Raw genomic sequence first — 16390 nt, forward strand, 5'->3', positions numbered from 1 at the left:
CCGAGCGGGGCGGGCGGCTTAAGCAAGGCCGCGGCTTTGAGGCCTTCTCCCTGTGTCGGGCGAAACATCGCGGGGATGCTCGCTTGTGGAGACTGACCTGTCTCGGCGGGGTCCCGGTGGCCCGAGGCGGTGCGATCCCCCTTTCCCATCGCTGGATGTCGAGGATTGAGCCCTGTGTGCTTATTTTAAGCTCCCTGTCTGCCGGAGGAATGGATTCAAGCGGCCATCTCTGTCCCCGGCTAGGCCACGCCCCCTTAATGTCTTCATTCTGCTACTGATGGTCTTCATGACAAAATCGCACCCCTGTCCTGCCCAGACCTAACCACTTCCATCTACAACAACACCACGCTGTCATCTTCCCTAGCCGTACTTGCTCCTCTTTCTACAAGCAGAACCAGGCCCCATCTGCCACAACCCTGGCAAACAGACAAAAAACGCAGCCGCACTCTTGAGCGAGTATGTCGTAAATCTAATGCTGCGTACACACGACCGGAATTTTCGAAGAACTAGGTCAGACAGAATGAATCCATCAGATATTACGATCGTGTATGGGCTCCAGCAGACTTTTTTTTCCCCAAAAGTCCGACAGACCTAGAAATAAAACATGTTTCAAATCTTTCCTACAGACTCAAATCCGGTCGAAAAATCAGTTCATCTGTATACTAGTCCGACGGACGAAAACGGATGCTAGGGCAGCTATTGGCTACTGGCTATGAACTTCCTTATTCTAGTCCAGTCGTACGTCATCACGTTCAAATCCGTCGGACTTTGGTGTGCTTCTGTGTGGTCAAGTCTGTTTGTTCGGAAAGTCAGTCGGGAAGACCGTCAGACCGAGTCCGTCGAAAAGTCCGGTCGTGTGTACGCGGCATAAGTCCCTGCAAGACTTTACCATCTACAAATCTGCCCTTCTCAAATACAACTCTTGCCTCCACACTGCTAAACAAACCTACTACAACACTCTCATCAAAACCCTCTCATCCAAACCTCGTCAACTCTTTTCTACCCTTAATTCCTTAATTCACCTCCTCACTGCTGCCACCCACCAACTTGCTTTCCGCTCAACAGCTTGCCAAACCATTTCAAAAGCAAAATCGACACAATTTGCAAGGAGATATCCAGCATTCAACTTCCTCCCTTACCCAACATATCAGGTCCAACACCACACTCAATACTTCTCCTCCTTCTGCCCAGTTACCACCAATGAAGTTGATAAACTCCTCTCTATGGCTCACCTCACCACTAGGGATGAGCCGGACACCCCCCTGTTCAGTTCGCAGCAGAACATGCGAACAGTTGGTTGTTTTCTTCTCTTTAAGATGGAACTCAGGGCCTGGTCTAGATATTGGGTCACTCATATGTTTTTTGGGGGCAAAAAGAGCAGATATGAGGCCAGAGGGGAGAAAATTGGGAATTTCTAGACAGGAAGCTTTTATATGGGGTTTGGGGGTTCCCGGTATGCTATGGAGCAGGACAGTCCTATAAGTGCATCGTTTTGCACCTTTGGATAGGCTTAAGCTTGATTTCCTGTGGCTCTGTATGGCCTTCCCAGGGGTGATAATTGTCTGGTCCGACATCATTGCCAGTACTACATGGCAATTGGCTAGGTCAGCGGAAGGGTTAACAAGGCCTGCAAAAAGGTGAACAGGTATGTGGGCAAGTTTGTGGTCAGGAAAGGTGGGTTGATTATCTGGCACTTGAAATTGGAAGTGGACACACAGCGTTATCTCAGTGACGGGGTTCACTCAATGCGGTGGGTGTTGTTATGTGGGCTTTAAAGTGGTGGTAAACTCATTTTTTTTAACTTTTACCTACAGGAAAGCCTATAATAAGGCTTACCTGTAGGTAAACAAAATATCTCCTAAACCTGTACGGTTTAGGAGATATTCCCCTCGGTATGCGCCGCTGACTGCAGCGGCGCATGCGCACAAGGGGTTTCTCGGCCTGAAAATCCGGCAGTGGCCGACTGGCTGGAATGAAATCTCCCACGCGCATCGGTGGTATGGGTCCTGCTGGTGGTATTCCAGTTGATGGTGGTTTAGCTGGAATGTGATTAAAGGGGTGCACTGCGGTCCGTGGTGTTGTCTCTGAGCTAGTATGTCAGCTGGAGGCCTAATTTTGGTATGGGTACCGCAGTGCATTATTATTAACATAATTGTTAACATGTTAATTGTGGGTTTCCTGCAAAGACCAACACAAGTATTGACTGATGGGCGGTGGTTGAACAGATGTTTATACAGTTATGTTCATTTTAAGTAAGTTGTTAAATAAAGAGGCTGCTATGGCCAATATTTACTCCAACTTGCTGTGGTCTCCATTAATGGGGAGGTAAAGGGGTAGTGGAGTATGGAGTTGTCGAGTAGGTATGGGTAAGTATGATCATCTGTTATACAATGGTCATGCACTCTGGACACTAAACTTTGCTTCACATCCAAGCAGGGCTGGTGCAAGGATTTTTGACACCCTAGGCGAAACCTCATTTTGCCGCCCCCCCCCCGGCTCCACCCCTGACTCCACCCCTTTGCCCTGCCCATGTACACCCCACCTTTTTTAATGGCTGCTACTATTTTCCATGCAACACTTTGTAAACCAGCTAATTGTGGAAAGTCTCACCTGTGGCCATTAATGCCACTTTACCTGTGCCCATCAAATACAGCCTCACCTGTGCCCATCAAATGCAGGCAGCCCTCACTATGCCGCTTCACCTGTGCCCATCAAACGCAGTCTCATCTGTGCCCATTAATGCCACTTCATCTCTGCCCATCAAACAGTTTCACCTGTGCCCATCAAATACAGCCTAACCTGTGCCCATCAAATGCAGGCAGCCCCACCATTGCCCATCAAATGCAGGCAGCCCCACCATTGCCCATCAAACACAGTCTCACCAGTGCCTATAAAACACAGTCTCACCTGTGCCCATTAATGCCGCTTCATCTGTGCCCATCAAATGCAGTCTGACTTGTGCCCTCACTATGCCGCTTCCCCTGTGCCCATCAAACGCAGTCTCATCTCTGACCATTAATGCCGCTTCACCTGTGCCAATCAAATACAGTCTCAGCTGTGCCCATCAATGCCACTTCACCACTGCTAATCAATGCAGCCTCAGGGGGGGTGGGGGGCTTGGCATTTTGGCAGATCAATCATCAGTGAATATAAATACATACAATACACACATAACATTTGAAAATTGAATGTCATTGTCAATGTATACACAAGCTCCTTATTAAGACAGTTTCTCGCTCACACAATCTACAATTCTGCTGTGTATGCCTGTACCTGCCTCTGTCCGTGCCTCTTCCAGGCTCCACCTAGCCCCAGGCCGGAGAGCCGCCGCCAGGCGCCACGCTACGAGACTATCCCATGATTTACTCCGCTCCACTCCAGTGTGATACGGCCCGCCCAGAAAAGCGTCCTCGAGCGGGGGGGGGGGGGGTGCGCTGGACACACACGTCAGAGCGGATAGTGAAGAGCGGAGAGCATCCGGGGGGGGGATGCTGGACACAGGACACATGTCACTGTCAGAACTCATAACGATCTACGCTGTGAGTCAGAGGCTCAGAGCGGAAAGCTGGCTGAGGAGTGAGAAGAGGCGGGAGAGCGGCAGGGGAGTTCTGCACAGTGTGGACACACATGATGGCACTGATTTTACAGCAAAGACCGGGTGGGGGGCAGGGGCGCTGCCCTGCTTCACTCATATCAGAGTCTCAGAGCGGCTGCCTGGAGTATAGTATAGTTGCAACTGCAAGCTCTGTGGACAGTGGCCGGGCGCCCTAGGCGGCAGTGCGCCCTAGGCGGCTGCCTAGTCCGCCTAGTGGAAGCACTGGCCCTGCATCCAAGGGGCCTTGGGTTCCTGCCTATGACAGACAATTGCTCTAATTTTGAGTGATTTGTCAGATCTACACATGTATTAGCTGGGTTTCTGCAAGCAACTGAATGCTGGAGGAAGAAGTGGAGTGTATATATCCACCAGCTCGTCATTCACTTTTCTTGTCTAGGGGCTCCCAGGGTTGATGACCCAGTAACTGTAGAGACCGACACTTGAGTTCCTTTTTAGGATTTTTATTTGCATAAAACGGTTGAACAAACTCAGTCTCTTTGTTGGGAATAGAGGGTATAAGGGTAAGGTTTAGCTCAAGTGCTTGGAACTGCTGACTTCAATAAAAGTCTCTCTGTATATAATCCAGGGAATAGCCACTCGCAATTGGATTCTTTAACTGTTGGATAAATCCTTGACCTTGGATCTAGCAGACTCTCTCAGACTTGGTTGAAAAACTTAGTTGCAAACGGAAGGATAGAGGTAGGAATTTTTCTTACTGTACCAGTATCTTGCAGCCGGTCCGGCGATACTGTAAGAAATATGGATTCAATCAATGTCCATGGCAGCTCAGCTTCCAGGCTCTTATTGAGCGACCAGCCTCATGCGTGGCCCTCTTACTGAAGAATCCTCCCCTGGTTGTATGTAGAGTTGCTGGGCCTCTCAAACCCGAGACGGCACCAGAACACCTTAGAATCCTCCTTCCAGTTACTGCAACTCGAACTAGCCAGTTCCGAGGCTTGGAAACGGATGGATCTGCACCCCAGGCCATGAGGGCCTCTGGGGGCTGGTCAGGAGGACCAGGACCACGGAGTCTGCAACAACTTCTGGACCGGAAACCCAAAACCACGTGACTTCCGCACCTTAAGTACCCTCTCCCGGAATACACAGCGAGACAACGCACCCACTGATTGGCTCCGGGAAAGAGATTAGTACCCAATGCGTCCAACCAGACTGCATTCTAATGCCTCTCACAGGTGCAAACCCCACCTATGACCAGGCAGAACCTCAATACAGCCCAGACAAACTGATGCCAAAGCACAATTTAGAACAATTAACCCCAAAACTCAACTATCGTTTTGGGCAAAAACTAAATTTACAAAAATAGCGGGTACTCATCAGGAGTACTGGCGCTACATATATCTGAAGTTTTGTTCTGAAGTCAAATGGGCATCCCATATTCTACCATCCCTATCCAAGTTATATTCCTCCATAAAACTGTTCTCTGAGTCTGTAGTGACTATGGAAAGTCAGTGTGCCTTACTATGTAGGGTGGGGGATTTCAGTTACTTGCGGCTTCTAAGTGGTGTGCTACAATAATAAAAGTGAATACTTCGCCCATCAAGTGTCCAAATCCACTGCAAGTATTTTATATTAATATAAAGTCATGAACTAAAATGTGTGTCGATCAATCAGTTCCACCACATGCTTGTGTGAAAAAAGGTCTTATAATTGAAAATTGAATGTCAACACCCCCTGCTCTCTAGCTCCCTTGCCACCTCCTCCCATGCTCACAGGACTTCTCCCAAGCCTCTTCTATCCTACGGAACTCCCTACCCCAATCTGCCCAACTATCTCCTCATCCTACTATCTTCCTTCTCTTCAGAGCAGCCAATCCCGCATCCACCTAACAACTGTATTTCCACTATCTCCATCAGTTCACCCCCAAAGTTATTACCAATTGTATCCCTTGACCCTCCCTCTTAGATTGTAATCTCTAACGAGTGGGTACCTCTGATTCCTCTTGTATTGAATTGTAGTGCCACTGCATTGTCTGCCTTTATAGCGCAAACCGATGGCGCTATATAAAACCTGTATAACAGTAATAATTCCACCACCATGCGTCATTCCAAAACACCATATAACGGGGTCACCAAACTTTGTAAACAAAGGGCCAGTTTACTGTCCTTCAGACTGTAGAGGGGCTGGACTGTGAATAATGGAAGTAGACAATGTCCTGGCATCAGTGGGAGTAAACAATGCCACATCATTGTTGTCACTTGGTGGGAAAAATCATGCTCCATCGCTGGTGTCAAACAGAGGAACTGTGCCCCATCATTGGTGTCATGGGGAGGAATCGTGCCCCTTTCTTGGTGTCATTGGGGGCAGTTATGCCCCAGTGCTGGTATCAGAGGATGATATATTGCCCAAGGGCCTGATAAAAGCCAGCAAAGAACTGAATCTGGCCCCCTGGGGCCGCAGTTTGGAGACCACTGACATATAAGCCTCCACTGGTGCCACCATCCATCCAAAGGGAAACACTCTGAACTCACCGAATCCTGGAGTCTAACTTTTATACAAAGAAAGGCAACTGTGCTTTATATTGTAAATTCCTCCCTGGCTCATCGCTCTCTCCTCTCCACTCCTTCTCCTCAGAGGGTTAATGTAATGCCAACATGCTGGTCAAGAAAGAAAAGCTAAAATAGTGTAAAATCTTCCAACCAATTTTAATTAAGAAGTAAAATCCACTCATATAAACACAAATAAAAAGAATTTTTAAAGTCAGGCTATCGGGGAAGCCGAATATATCGTCCGCTCACACCCAGCTCCACGGGCCGGCCTCACACAGCTGTGTTTCAGTGTCTTGCTGTGCTAGCAGGCTCCCGAACTATCCCTCCACCCTGATGCGTTTCGTTGCCTTAGCAACTTTATCAAGAGGATCTGGAGTATACACGTACTAGAGATATTAGACCTCCTACTGCTTAGAGGTCCATGACTAAAGGGTGAGAATATTTCCATAGGTGTGGGTGATGGCTGTCATATTTATGGGATATGCTGAAGTTTGTTTGCACAGTATGACGTGTGCGGATGATGGTAGTTACATGGAAGAGGTTTTACTGACTCATAATTGGTTTATGTCATGTTTATTGGAAGAGCAAATGGAAGATAATATACATTTTTCAAATTTTTGTAAATATTTTATTCTATTTTTTCATGTGACAACACTAAAGAAATGACACTTGTCTACAATGTAAAGTAGTGAGTGTACAGCTTGTATAACAGTGTAAATTTTCTGTCCCCTCAAAAATAGCTTAACACACAGCCATTAATGTCTAAACTGCTGGTAACAAAAGTGAGGACACCCCTAAGTGAAAATATTTTGTATGGTTACCATTGTTTTCCAGCACTGCCTTAACCCTCTTGGGCATGGAGGTCACCAGAGCTTCACAGGTTGCCACCAGAGTCCTCTTCCACTCCTCCATGATGACATCACGGAGCTGGTGGATGTTAGAGACCTTGTGCTCCTCCCCCTTCCGTTTGACGATGCCCCACAGATGCTCAATAGGGTTTAGGTCTGGAGACATGCTTGGCCAGTCCATCATCTTTACCCTCAGCTTCTTTAGCAAGTCAGTGGCCGTCTTGTGTTTGGGGTCGTTATCATGTTGGAATACTGCCCTGCGACCCAGTCTCTGAAGGGAGGGGATCATGCTCTGCTTCAGTATGTCACAGTACATGTTGGCATTCATGGATCCCTCAATGAACTGTAGCTCCCCAGTGCATTGGTGATCAGTGAGAAGAATGTTCCTTACATTGGTGATCAGTGAGAAGAATGTTCCTTACATTGGTGATCAGTGAGAAGAATGGTCCTTACATTGGTGATCAGTGGGGAGAATGTTCCTTACATTGGTGATCAGTGAGAAGAATGTTCCTTACATTGGTGATCAGTGAGAAGAATGTTCCTTACATTGGTGATCAGTGAGAAGAATGTTCCTTACATTGGTGATCAGTGAGAAGAATGTTCCTTACATTGGTGATCAGTGGGAAGAATGTTCCTTACATTGGTGATCAGTGAGAAGAATGTTCCTTACATTGGTGATCAGTGAGAAGAATGTCCCTTACATTGGTGATCAGTGAGAAGAATGTCCCTTACATTGGTGATCAGTGAGAAGAATGTCCCTTACATTGGTGATCAGTGGGAAGAATGTTCCTTACATTGGTGATCAGTGGGAAGAATGTTCCTTACATTGGTGATCAGTGGGAAGAATGTTCCTTACATTGGTGATCAGTGAGAAGAATGTTCCTTACATTGGTGGTCAGTGAGAAGAATGTTCCTTACATTGGTGATCAGTGGGAAGAATGGTCCTTACATTGGTGATCAGTGAGAAGAATGGTCCTTACATTGGTGATCAGTGGGGAGAATGTTCCTTACATTGGTGATCAGTGAGAAGAATGTTCCTTACATTGGTGATCAGTGAGAAGAATGTTCCTTACATTGGTGATCAGTGAGAAGAATGTTCCTTACATTGGTGATCAGTGAGAAGAATGCTCCTTACATTGGTGATCAGTGAGAAGAATGTCCCTTACATTGGTGATCAGTGGGAAGAATGTTCCTTACATTGGTGATCAGTGAGAAGAATGTTCCTTACATTGGTGATCAGTGAGAAGAATGTTCCTTACATTGGTGATCAGTGGGAAGAATGTTCCTTACATTGGTGATCAGTGAGAAGAATGTTCCTTACATTGGTGATCAGTGGGAAGAATGTTCCTTACATTGGTGATCAGTGAGAAGAATGTTCCTTACATTGGTGATCAGTGGGAAGAATGTTCCTTACATTGGTGATCAGTGGGAAGAATGTTCCTTACATTGGTGATCAGTGAGAAGAATGTCCCTTACATTGGTGATCAGTGAGAAGAATGTCCCTTACATTGGTGATCAGTGAGAAGAATGTTCCTTACATTGGTGATCAGTGGGAAGAATGTTCCTTACATTGGTGATCAGTGGGAAGAATGTTCCTTACATTGGTGATCAGTGGGAAGAATGTTCCTTACATTGGTGATCAGTGGGAAGAATGTTCCTTACATTGGTGATCAGTGGGAAGAATGTTCCTTACATTGGTGATCAGTGAGAAGAATGTTCCTTACATTGGTGATCAGTGAGAAGAATGTTCCTTACATTGGTGATCAGTGGGAAGAATGTTCCTTACATTGGTGGTCAGTGAGAAGAATGTTCCTTACATTGGTGATCAGTGGGAAGAATGATCCTTACATTGGTGATCAGTGAGAAGAATGCTCCTTACATTGGTGATCAGTGGGAAGAATGATCCTTACATTGGTGATCAGTGAGAAGAATGTTCCTTACATTGGTGATCAGTGAGAAGAATGCTCCTTACATTGGTGATCAGTGGGAAGAATGATCCTTACATTGGTGATCAGTGAGAAGAATGCTCCTTACATTGGTGATCAGTGGGAAGAATGTTCCTTACATTGGTGATCAGTGGAAGAAGGTTCCTTACATTGGTGATCAGTGAGAAGAATGCTCCTTACATTGGTGATCAGTGGGAAGAATGTTCCTTACATTGGTGATCAGTGGAAGAAGGTTCCTTACATTGGTGATCAGTGAGAAGAATGTTCCTTACATTGGTGATCAGTGAGAAGAATGCTCCTTACATTGGTGCGAAAAAAAAAAAGGGAAAAACTGCGCTACGGAATACAAATGGTGTTGAACGGAAGCTGCAATTCAAATGTACACCAAGAATACACCAAACAGAAATAGAAAAAAGAAAGAACTGCGCTAACCACGAATACCCAAAGTGAGTGGGGTATGTATATGTGCCAGACCCACGATATGGGTCTTAGTATCTTAATGTCTCTAAGACCACCTCCAAAATATAGTGTAAACCATATACAAATAAGTGCAATTAAATACAAAAACAAACCATAAATGCGTGTCAATAGTGTGAATTCCCCAAACACAATATGAGTATATCAAACTCAGTGCATATACCTCTAGAAAATAAAAAATAGAATAGAATATGAAAAAAATATTTGCAATTTTTTACATAAATGAACTATCAGGAAAAAAAGATTGTATTTAGAGACACTCTATATAATGTCCATATAGTCATATATCAAAAAATAATAATGGAATGTCCATATGGTAAACGAACACCAGTGAAGTAAAACTTCAAGTGGAGTACAGCAGTGAAGAACAAACTTCAAACAGCTGAGTTATAAATTTTAATTTGTGTACTTATAACTCAAACTGCTGGTATATAAAAAAAAATATCAATTTTTATATCACGGCTTCATTGTTTGTTTTAACCCTGGAAAGGCCAAACCAATGTACAAGATTGTAGGGTGGATGTGGATTCACCTGAATGGTCGCTAAGTGATAAAATGTGATGGGGGGATTACATTTTTGCTGCATCATGTGTACAGCCCTGAGCACCTGTATGGTTTTCTTCAGGTGGGCGGTCGGGGTAAGGGGGGAGGGGGGGTGGTAAAACCAGAGACTTGTGTGCCACCCTCAAATTTACCTGATGGGTTCCACAGGCTGCTTGTACCATTCCACTGATTTAGTGGGGGGGGGGGGGTATAAAAAAGAATGATCTCAGCACAGACTTTTGTTGCAGCAATCACAGGATTTTTGTGCTGTGTCATATCCAAAGTCCAGTGTCAGTTTTCTCCTGAGAATGTCACACCCCTCCCCTGTGGAATGGTACAGTCCTCATGTATATAAGTCCAGGTATTGGCTGATCTACTCAGTCTGCTGAGAACTTTGCAAAAATGAGTGACAATGGTAAGAGTGAGTATCCGCTAAAAGGGGGATGGACTGAACCCGACTCACCTAGTCTCCAAGATCAAGCTATACTTCACAAGGTAAGTAGTTGGGGGGGTCCAATCCTAAGGGCTCACTACCACCAATCAGCTCATTCAGTTGAGTTTTAACAAGGAATGTTAGAAGCTGATTGGCTGCCATGCACAACTGCTCCAGTTTTGATAAAATCCCTCTGTATGTATTTTGCACAATGCTTTATTTTGCATGTAACTTCTATACCTTCCTGTGTTTACTGTTCCATATTTCCGATAATGTATTAAATAAACAAATGTGTAGAGGGACATCTCTATCTATACGGCAATCGCTCTGCCTTCCTGATGGTAAAATATCAATTGAAAAGACCACATTGGGACAGATCGGCACCCTAGAGCTGCCCACACAGCTTACAATCTGATTGTATATTGTATCTCCACTGAACCCCGTCCATTCATATTGTATTCAGTCTGGCTCTACACAATTTTTAGTTGGCTAAAAGTACAATCATGTTGTATTATGTGTGTGTGGTCAGATTCAGAGCCGCTCACTGCGAACAATGGGCGGGGGGGTATGTAGCCGACCTGAGCGGCATTGAAGCACAATGGACATTCCCACAAAGCAGTGATGTGAAAGTGACCCTAAAATGGTATTAAACCAAAAATATGTATTACTGTATATTGCAGCCAATCCTTGGGTATGGTGGCCGCATTCCTTTTTGTTTTTTAGGCTGCTGGCCAATAAGTCTGTTTTCTTTTTTCCTTAACAGACTGAGCTGTTGAGACAAACCAATTGTCACTGACAGGGGTGCTTACAATGGTCATCTTTTATTCCTTTTTGTGTAAAATCTTTATTTCAAAAGGAAAACAGTTGCTGGAAACGTATCTGGATCTCAGCTTCAATCTGTCAATTCCATCTAAAGCCAGCCATCGATCCTTGGTCAGGTCCCAACTGAACCAGCCAAGATTCCATCCATTTGTGGGCAGGCTGGTTGTACTGAAGATGATCCATCAATTGACTTCATTACAACCAGCCTGTCTGATCCCTTTTTTTTCCCTGTGATCACTGTCGGCAGCTATAGCTGCCGGCAGCGATTGTTGTGTTCTGCCGGTGGGGAAGGTTCTCTGCCGGCAGAACATATTAGCACTGCGGGAAAGATTCCACCATCAACACTGATTGTATTGATGGGAGAAATTTGCAATTTTCTTTCCTTCCATCTGTGGTTGCAGGAAAGAAAATCGAATCATCTGTGGCTTGCCTTAGCAGGTCTCTTAGTACCAAAAGAGGCAGGGTGAGACGGAGAAGAAGACGGAGAAGAAGAAAATTGCAAATCTGTAAGCGGGTGCAGATACCTGCATTATCCAGGTAACTGCACCCCCCTCCCCCCTGAAAGGTGCCGATTGTGGCACCGGAGGGGGAGAGGGATCAGATGAGCAGAACTTCCACTTCAGGGTGGAGGACCCTCCAGGTAGCCGGGGCTAGCGAAGGAGGTCAATGTCGCCCCCTTCGGCGGCAAGATTGACACGTCGCTGGCCCCGTCACCTGGTATGGACTTAAAGGGGAAGCCCTATGCCGGAAAAATGGCTTGGGGGTCCCACCCAGAGTCCATATCAGACCCTTGTCTGAGCACGCAGCCCGGCCGGTCAGGAAAGGGGGTGGAGATGAGCGAGCACCCGTTCTGCAGCCCCCCCACCGCAAAGCACCTTGTCCCCATGTTGATGAGGACAAGGGCCTCTTCCCAGCAACCCTGGCCGTTGGTTGTCGGGGTCTGCAGGCAAGGGGGCTTATTGGGATCTGGGAGCCCCCTTTAATAAGGGGGCCCCCAGATACTGGCCCCCCACCCTATGTGAATAAGTATGGGGTACAATGTTCCCCTACCCATTCACCTAAAAAAAAAAAACACCACACAATAATTTATTGCACAGCTCCGGGGGTCTTCTTCCATCTTGGGGGGTCTTCTTGCTGGACTCCTCCGCTATCTTCTGCTAGCTCTTTTACTAGCGGAGGAGCCTGGCTTTCTTCTTCATCGCCGCCCGGGGGTCTTCTTCCGACTTCGAAGGCGGAGGTGGCGACATTGACCTCCTTCACTAGTCTCAGCTACCTGCTACCTCCTCCGCGTGCGGGAAAGTCCGTTCATTTCAAAAGTCCGACGGTCTAGGACACAGACGGCCGGATTGTCTGCCGGACTCGCAGTCCAGTGGCCAATTTTTGAGTCAAAACTGCTTTCTAAGACCCCCTGGACTTTTGGGGAAAAAAAAGTCCGCTGGACAATCCGCCCGTGTGTGGGCTCCGCTGGACAGTCTGATCGTGCGTACGCCGCATTAGAGACACCTCTCTTCTCTTTTATACCAAGTTGCGACATGACGCTACTTGTATATCAAGTGAAAAATGTATTAAAAAATTTAGCTCGACTTGCAAAACGCTCTCAAACCAAGGTTTTACTGTATATGAATTTTGTCACTAGAATTCGTATAATCAATTGATCATATACTGTATGTGTGTATACATTTTCTCACTATAGGATATATTTAGGTAATTTTGTAGTCTGATCTGCACTGCTTTATCAAATTCTTTTTACTCGTTTTTTGGTCCTGCCATTAATTAGAGCAGCTGCAAACCACAGGCCATCAATCATTATACTTTCTAAATTTAGGTGTCTTTGGAGCTATAGTGCACTCGCTTTTCTTCACTGGATCAGCTTGGGTAAGGCAGTAGACCAGTGGAGGTTCAGGTGTTACTACATTGCCCCTAGTAACATTAATGTATAGTGGATCATCTGGGTAACACCTAAACCTCCACTGGTCTACAGACTTACCCAAGTTGATCCAGTAACTAGATAGCAATGGTAACATCTGAACCTCCACCGGTCTACTGCTGCAGTAGAAAACACAGGAACCTCTGTTCTAATGGATTCTATTTCTGTCTGCAAAAAGTCTGAGCTTCATGCACAATGGTGTCACTGGGGGGGGGGGGGGGGCAGAGGGGGCCCTGACCCCCCAACATTATGCTGTGCCCCCCAATTAAAAACACATAACACATACGTAACGTAAAACACATTAGCATCTTTTTATAAGTGCCGTGGTTTTCACATCTCCTGACTCCATCGCCTTGGTATAATAACATATTGAGATTAAATTATTTCCACTTTCAAAGGTCAGCGTTGCACCATGCATAGGGTGCAACACATTGAATAGTGATATCTATTTCTATACATTTCTTTAGGGTGCTACACCTTGTAAAGGGTGTACACACTGAATATCAGCATCTCAATCCAGCCAAAGCCCTTTGGTTTTTGATCTTCCTGAGTGGTGCACTCTGCAGGGGGTGCAACACAACACTACCTTATCAGGTTTTAATCTTGAATACCTAAGTAGTTTCCTTTTGGAACAGCGCCACACCTACACCCTCCTTTTTACTTATCTCAGTGTACTTCACCCCGATGATAGTATATTTGTAGGGGCAGTAGTAGTTCTTAAAGGGGTTGTAAAGGTAATTTTTTTATTTTCTACATAGTTTCCTTTAAGCTAGTGCATTGTTGGTTCACTTACCTTTTCCTTTGATTTCCCTTCTAAATGTTTTTTTGCTTTGTCTGAATATCTCACTTCCTGTTTCTCCTCAGTAAACTTCTCACCATCATCCGAGCTGGTGGTTAGTCAGCCAGAACAGCTTACTGAGGAGGAACAGGAAGTGAGAAATTCAGACAAAGAAAACAAAGAAAAAAAAACATTTAGAAGGGAAATCGAAGGAAAAGATAAGTGAACCAACAATGCACTAGCCTAAAGGAACCTATGTAGAAAATAAAAAATTTACCTTTACAACCCCTTTAAGGCCTATCTGCTCGTATGCTTTGTCTTTTGCGTGGATTATACTCCAGTTTTTATTTCTCTTAAGTGTCTCAAGTCTTAAAATCTTATTTGTTAAATCCCCGGTTGCACAGAAATGAAGGCGTACCTGTGGGCACAGTAGTGATGTCGGAGTCAGCAGAAGGATCCACAGAGCCAGCTAGGGACCAGGAGATCGGACACTCCCAGGAGTAAGCAGAATGTTCTTTCCTCCTGGGGGATGGGAGGAGTAGTATGAATGTACTCAGACCCTGCTGTGAGCTGCACTGTGCAGGACCTGCAGTGACTGATCTGATCCTCTGCATCATACCTCCCAACATTTTGACATGGGAATAATGAGGGACACCTACTAGCAAGTGTATGTAGGCGTAGGATACAACCCCTGCCGCCCCCTCCCCTTTCCCAAAGGAGAATTAACCAAAGTCTATGGATCAGACCAAAATGAGGGAAAGAGGGACATTGGTCCAAATCGGGGACAGTCCCTCAAAATCAGGGACAGCTGGGAGCTATGCTCTGCAGCAATGACAATCTGGTTGATCTGATCCTCTGCAGCAGTGACTATTACAGCTGAAGGAATGAATGAATGAAATACTTGTATAGCGCACAATGCGAACTGAATCGCCTCTAGGCGCTGTGGCGAGCTGCTATTGAGTGCAGGTCTAGATTTGAGTGATTCCAATCCTGATAACCCTTTTTTTTATTTTTAGGTAAAAAAACAATATTTGGAAAAGAGCGGGACAAACCCAGAGCAGTTTCTGGCAGTCCTCGTCCGTACTCAGCTTGTTGCTGGCACAAATTACCTTTTCAAGGTAAGGCTTTGGGTTTTGAGCAAGATTGTCAGCTTGGCAGAGGCGTAACTAGATCCTTCAGAACCCCGGTGCAAGAGTGCAAGAAACCATGAAGGGACCCCCTGACTCTTGCAGGGGCCCCTTTTACAGAGTCCGGGGCCCTCAATCTCCATCTCGGCAGGCCCAGTTGCACAAAATTATTAGAGATGAATATCTCTGGACAGAGCTTCCCATTCATTCATATACTGAAGCATTGTAAACACAATTACTATGCTTTAGTTATGAATGAACACAGTGCAGTAACAATCATTCACTGTGTCCATTCAGAAAAGGAAGGAGCTAGAGAGGGGCATTGTGAAAGAAGGGGGGAAGTGTAACAAGAAGGGTGTAGTATGACGGGGGGAGCAGTGTGACAGGATGGGGGCAGTATGACAGGGAAGCAGTATGAAGGAGGTCTATTGTGACAGGAGGCGGGCAATATTATGGGACAGTATGACAGGAAAAGGGTATCTGGGAAGTGTGAAAGGAGTTGGACACTAAGAAGGGGCAGGGTGACAGGAGGGGGCAGTATGATGAGGGGGCAGTGTGAAAGGAGGGGGCAGTGTGAAAGGAGGGGGAAGTGTGAAAGGAGGGGGAAGTGTGACAGGAGAAGGATTCAACAAACAAACGAACATCTGATGTTTCGAGTCCACTTCGTCTTGAACATCGGGCCCATCCCTACGCACCAGACAAGCTTGCGTTCTAATGTCTTTGGGTCAATCCTTGCTCCTCAGGAGATTGTAATCTAAAGTGGCCCTCAGAGTATCTCAGAGATGTTATTCCTGATAGAACACCTAACAATATGATCACTAGAATGTCAGTAAAAATATACAATTAAAGGTGGAATTGTTTTCTGAACTTTCTTGATCTTTTCAGGTTGACGTTGGAGGTGACCTTTATAGCCACCTGAGTGTCTTTAACCCTCTGCCTTATACACATAAGGAACCGGATTTGGTGAGTTTCCAACTGAATAAGACAAAGGATGATGAGCTGGAGATTTTCTAAGATGGAGATGAGAATGATAACCGAGAATGAAGATGAAGAATCCTCATAGGACAAATATTCCCCAATTTACTTTTTGTCACAAAATTCCTAATTATATCATATGTAATGGAGAATAAAGTATACATCACATCTTTACAATACATGTATTCCATATGTTTATCTCTATGACCTCTTCCCTCTGGTATAATGCACATATGAACCACACAGGAGACGGGTCCTAACGCTGGTTGTATAAATGTATCTGTGGGCTCCAGAGTTCTTTTTTTTTATTTTTAAATACGTTATTTCTCTGCAGGAATACATGACAAAGATCACTAAAAATAATTACATAGAACAACTTATCAAATCAATTTTCAAAACAAAAACGTATTAT

General features: G+C 45.4%; 1 protein-coding gene across 1 annotated transcript; it reads left to right on the plus strand.

The window, feature by feature from the left end:
- The first annotated feature begins 10272 nt into the window (after positions 1–10272).
- LOC143981665 (cystatin-A5-like) lies at positions 10273–16157 on the plus strand. Its single transcript, XM_077479662.1, has 3 exons — positions 10273–10411; positions 14893–14994; positions 15889–16157. Exons 1-3 carry the CDS (start codon positions 10319–10321, stop codon positions 16015–16017), a joined length of 324 nt encoding a protein of 107 aa, XP_077335788.1. The 5' UTR covers positions 10273–10318; the 3' UTR covers positions 16018–16157.
- The last annotated feature ends 233 nt before the right edge of the window (positions 16158–16390 follow it).

The sequence above is a fragment of the Lithobates pipiens genome, unplaced genomic scaffold (genome assembly GCF_037356315.1).
Source record: "Lithobates pipiens isolate NorthernLeopardFrog02 unplaced genomic scaffold, aLitPip1_a1.2 Scaffold_16, whole genome shotgun sequence".
NCBI classification, from domain to species: Eukaryota; Metazoa; Chordata; class Amphibia; order Anura; family Ranidae; genus Lithobates; species Lithobates pipiens.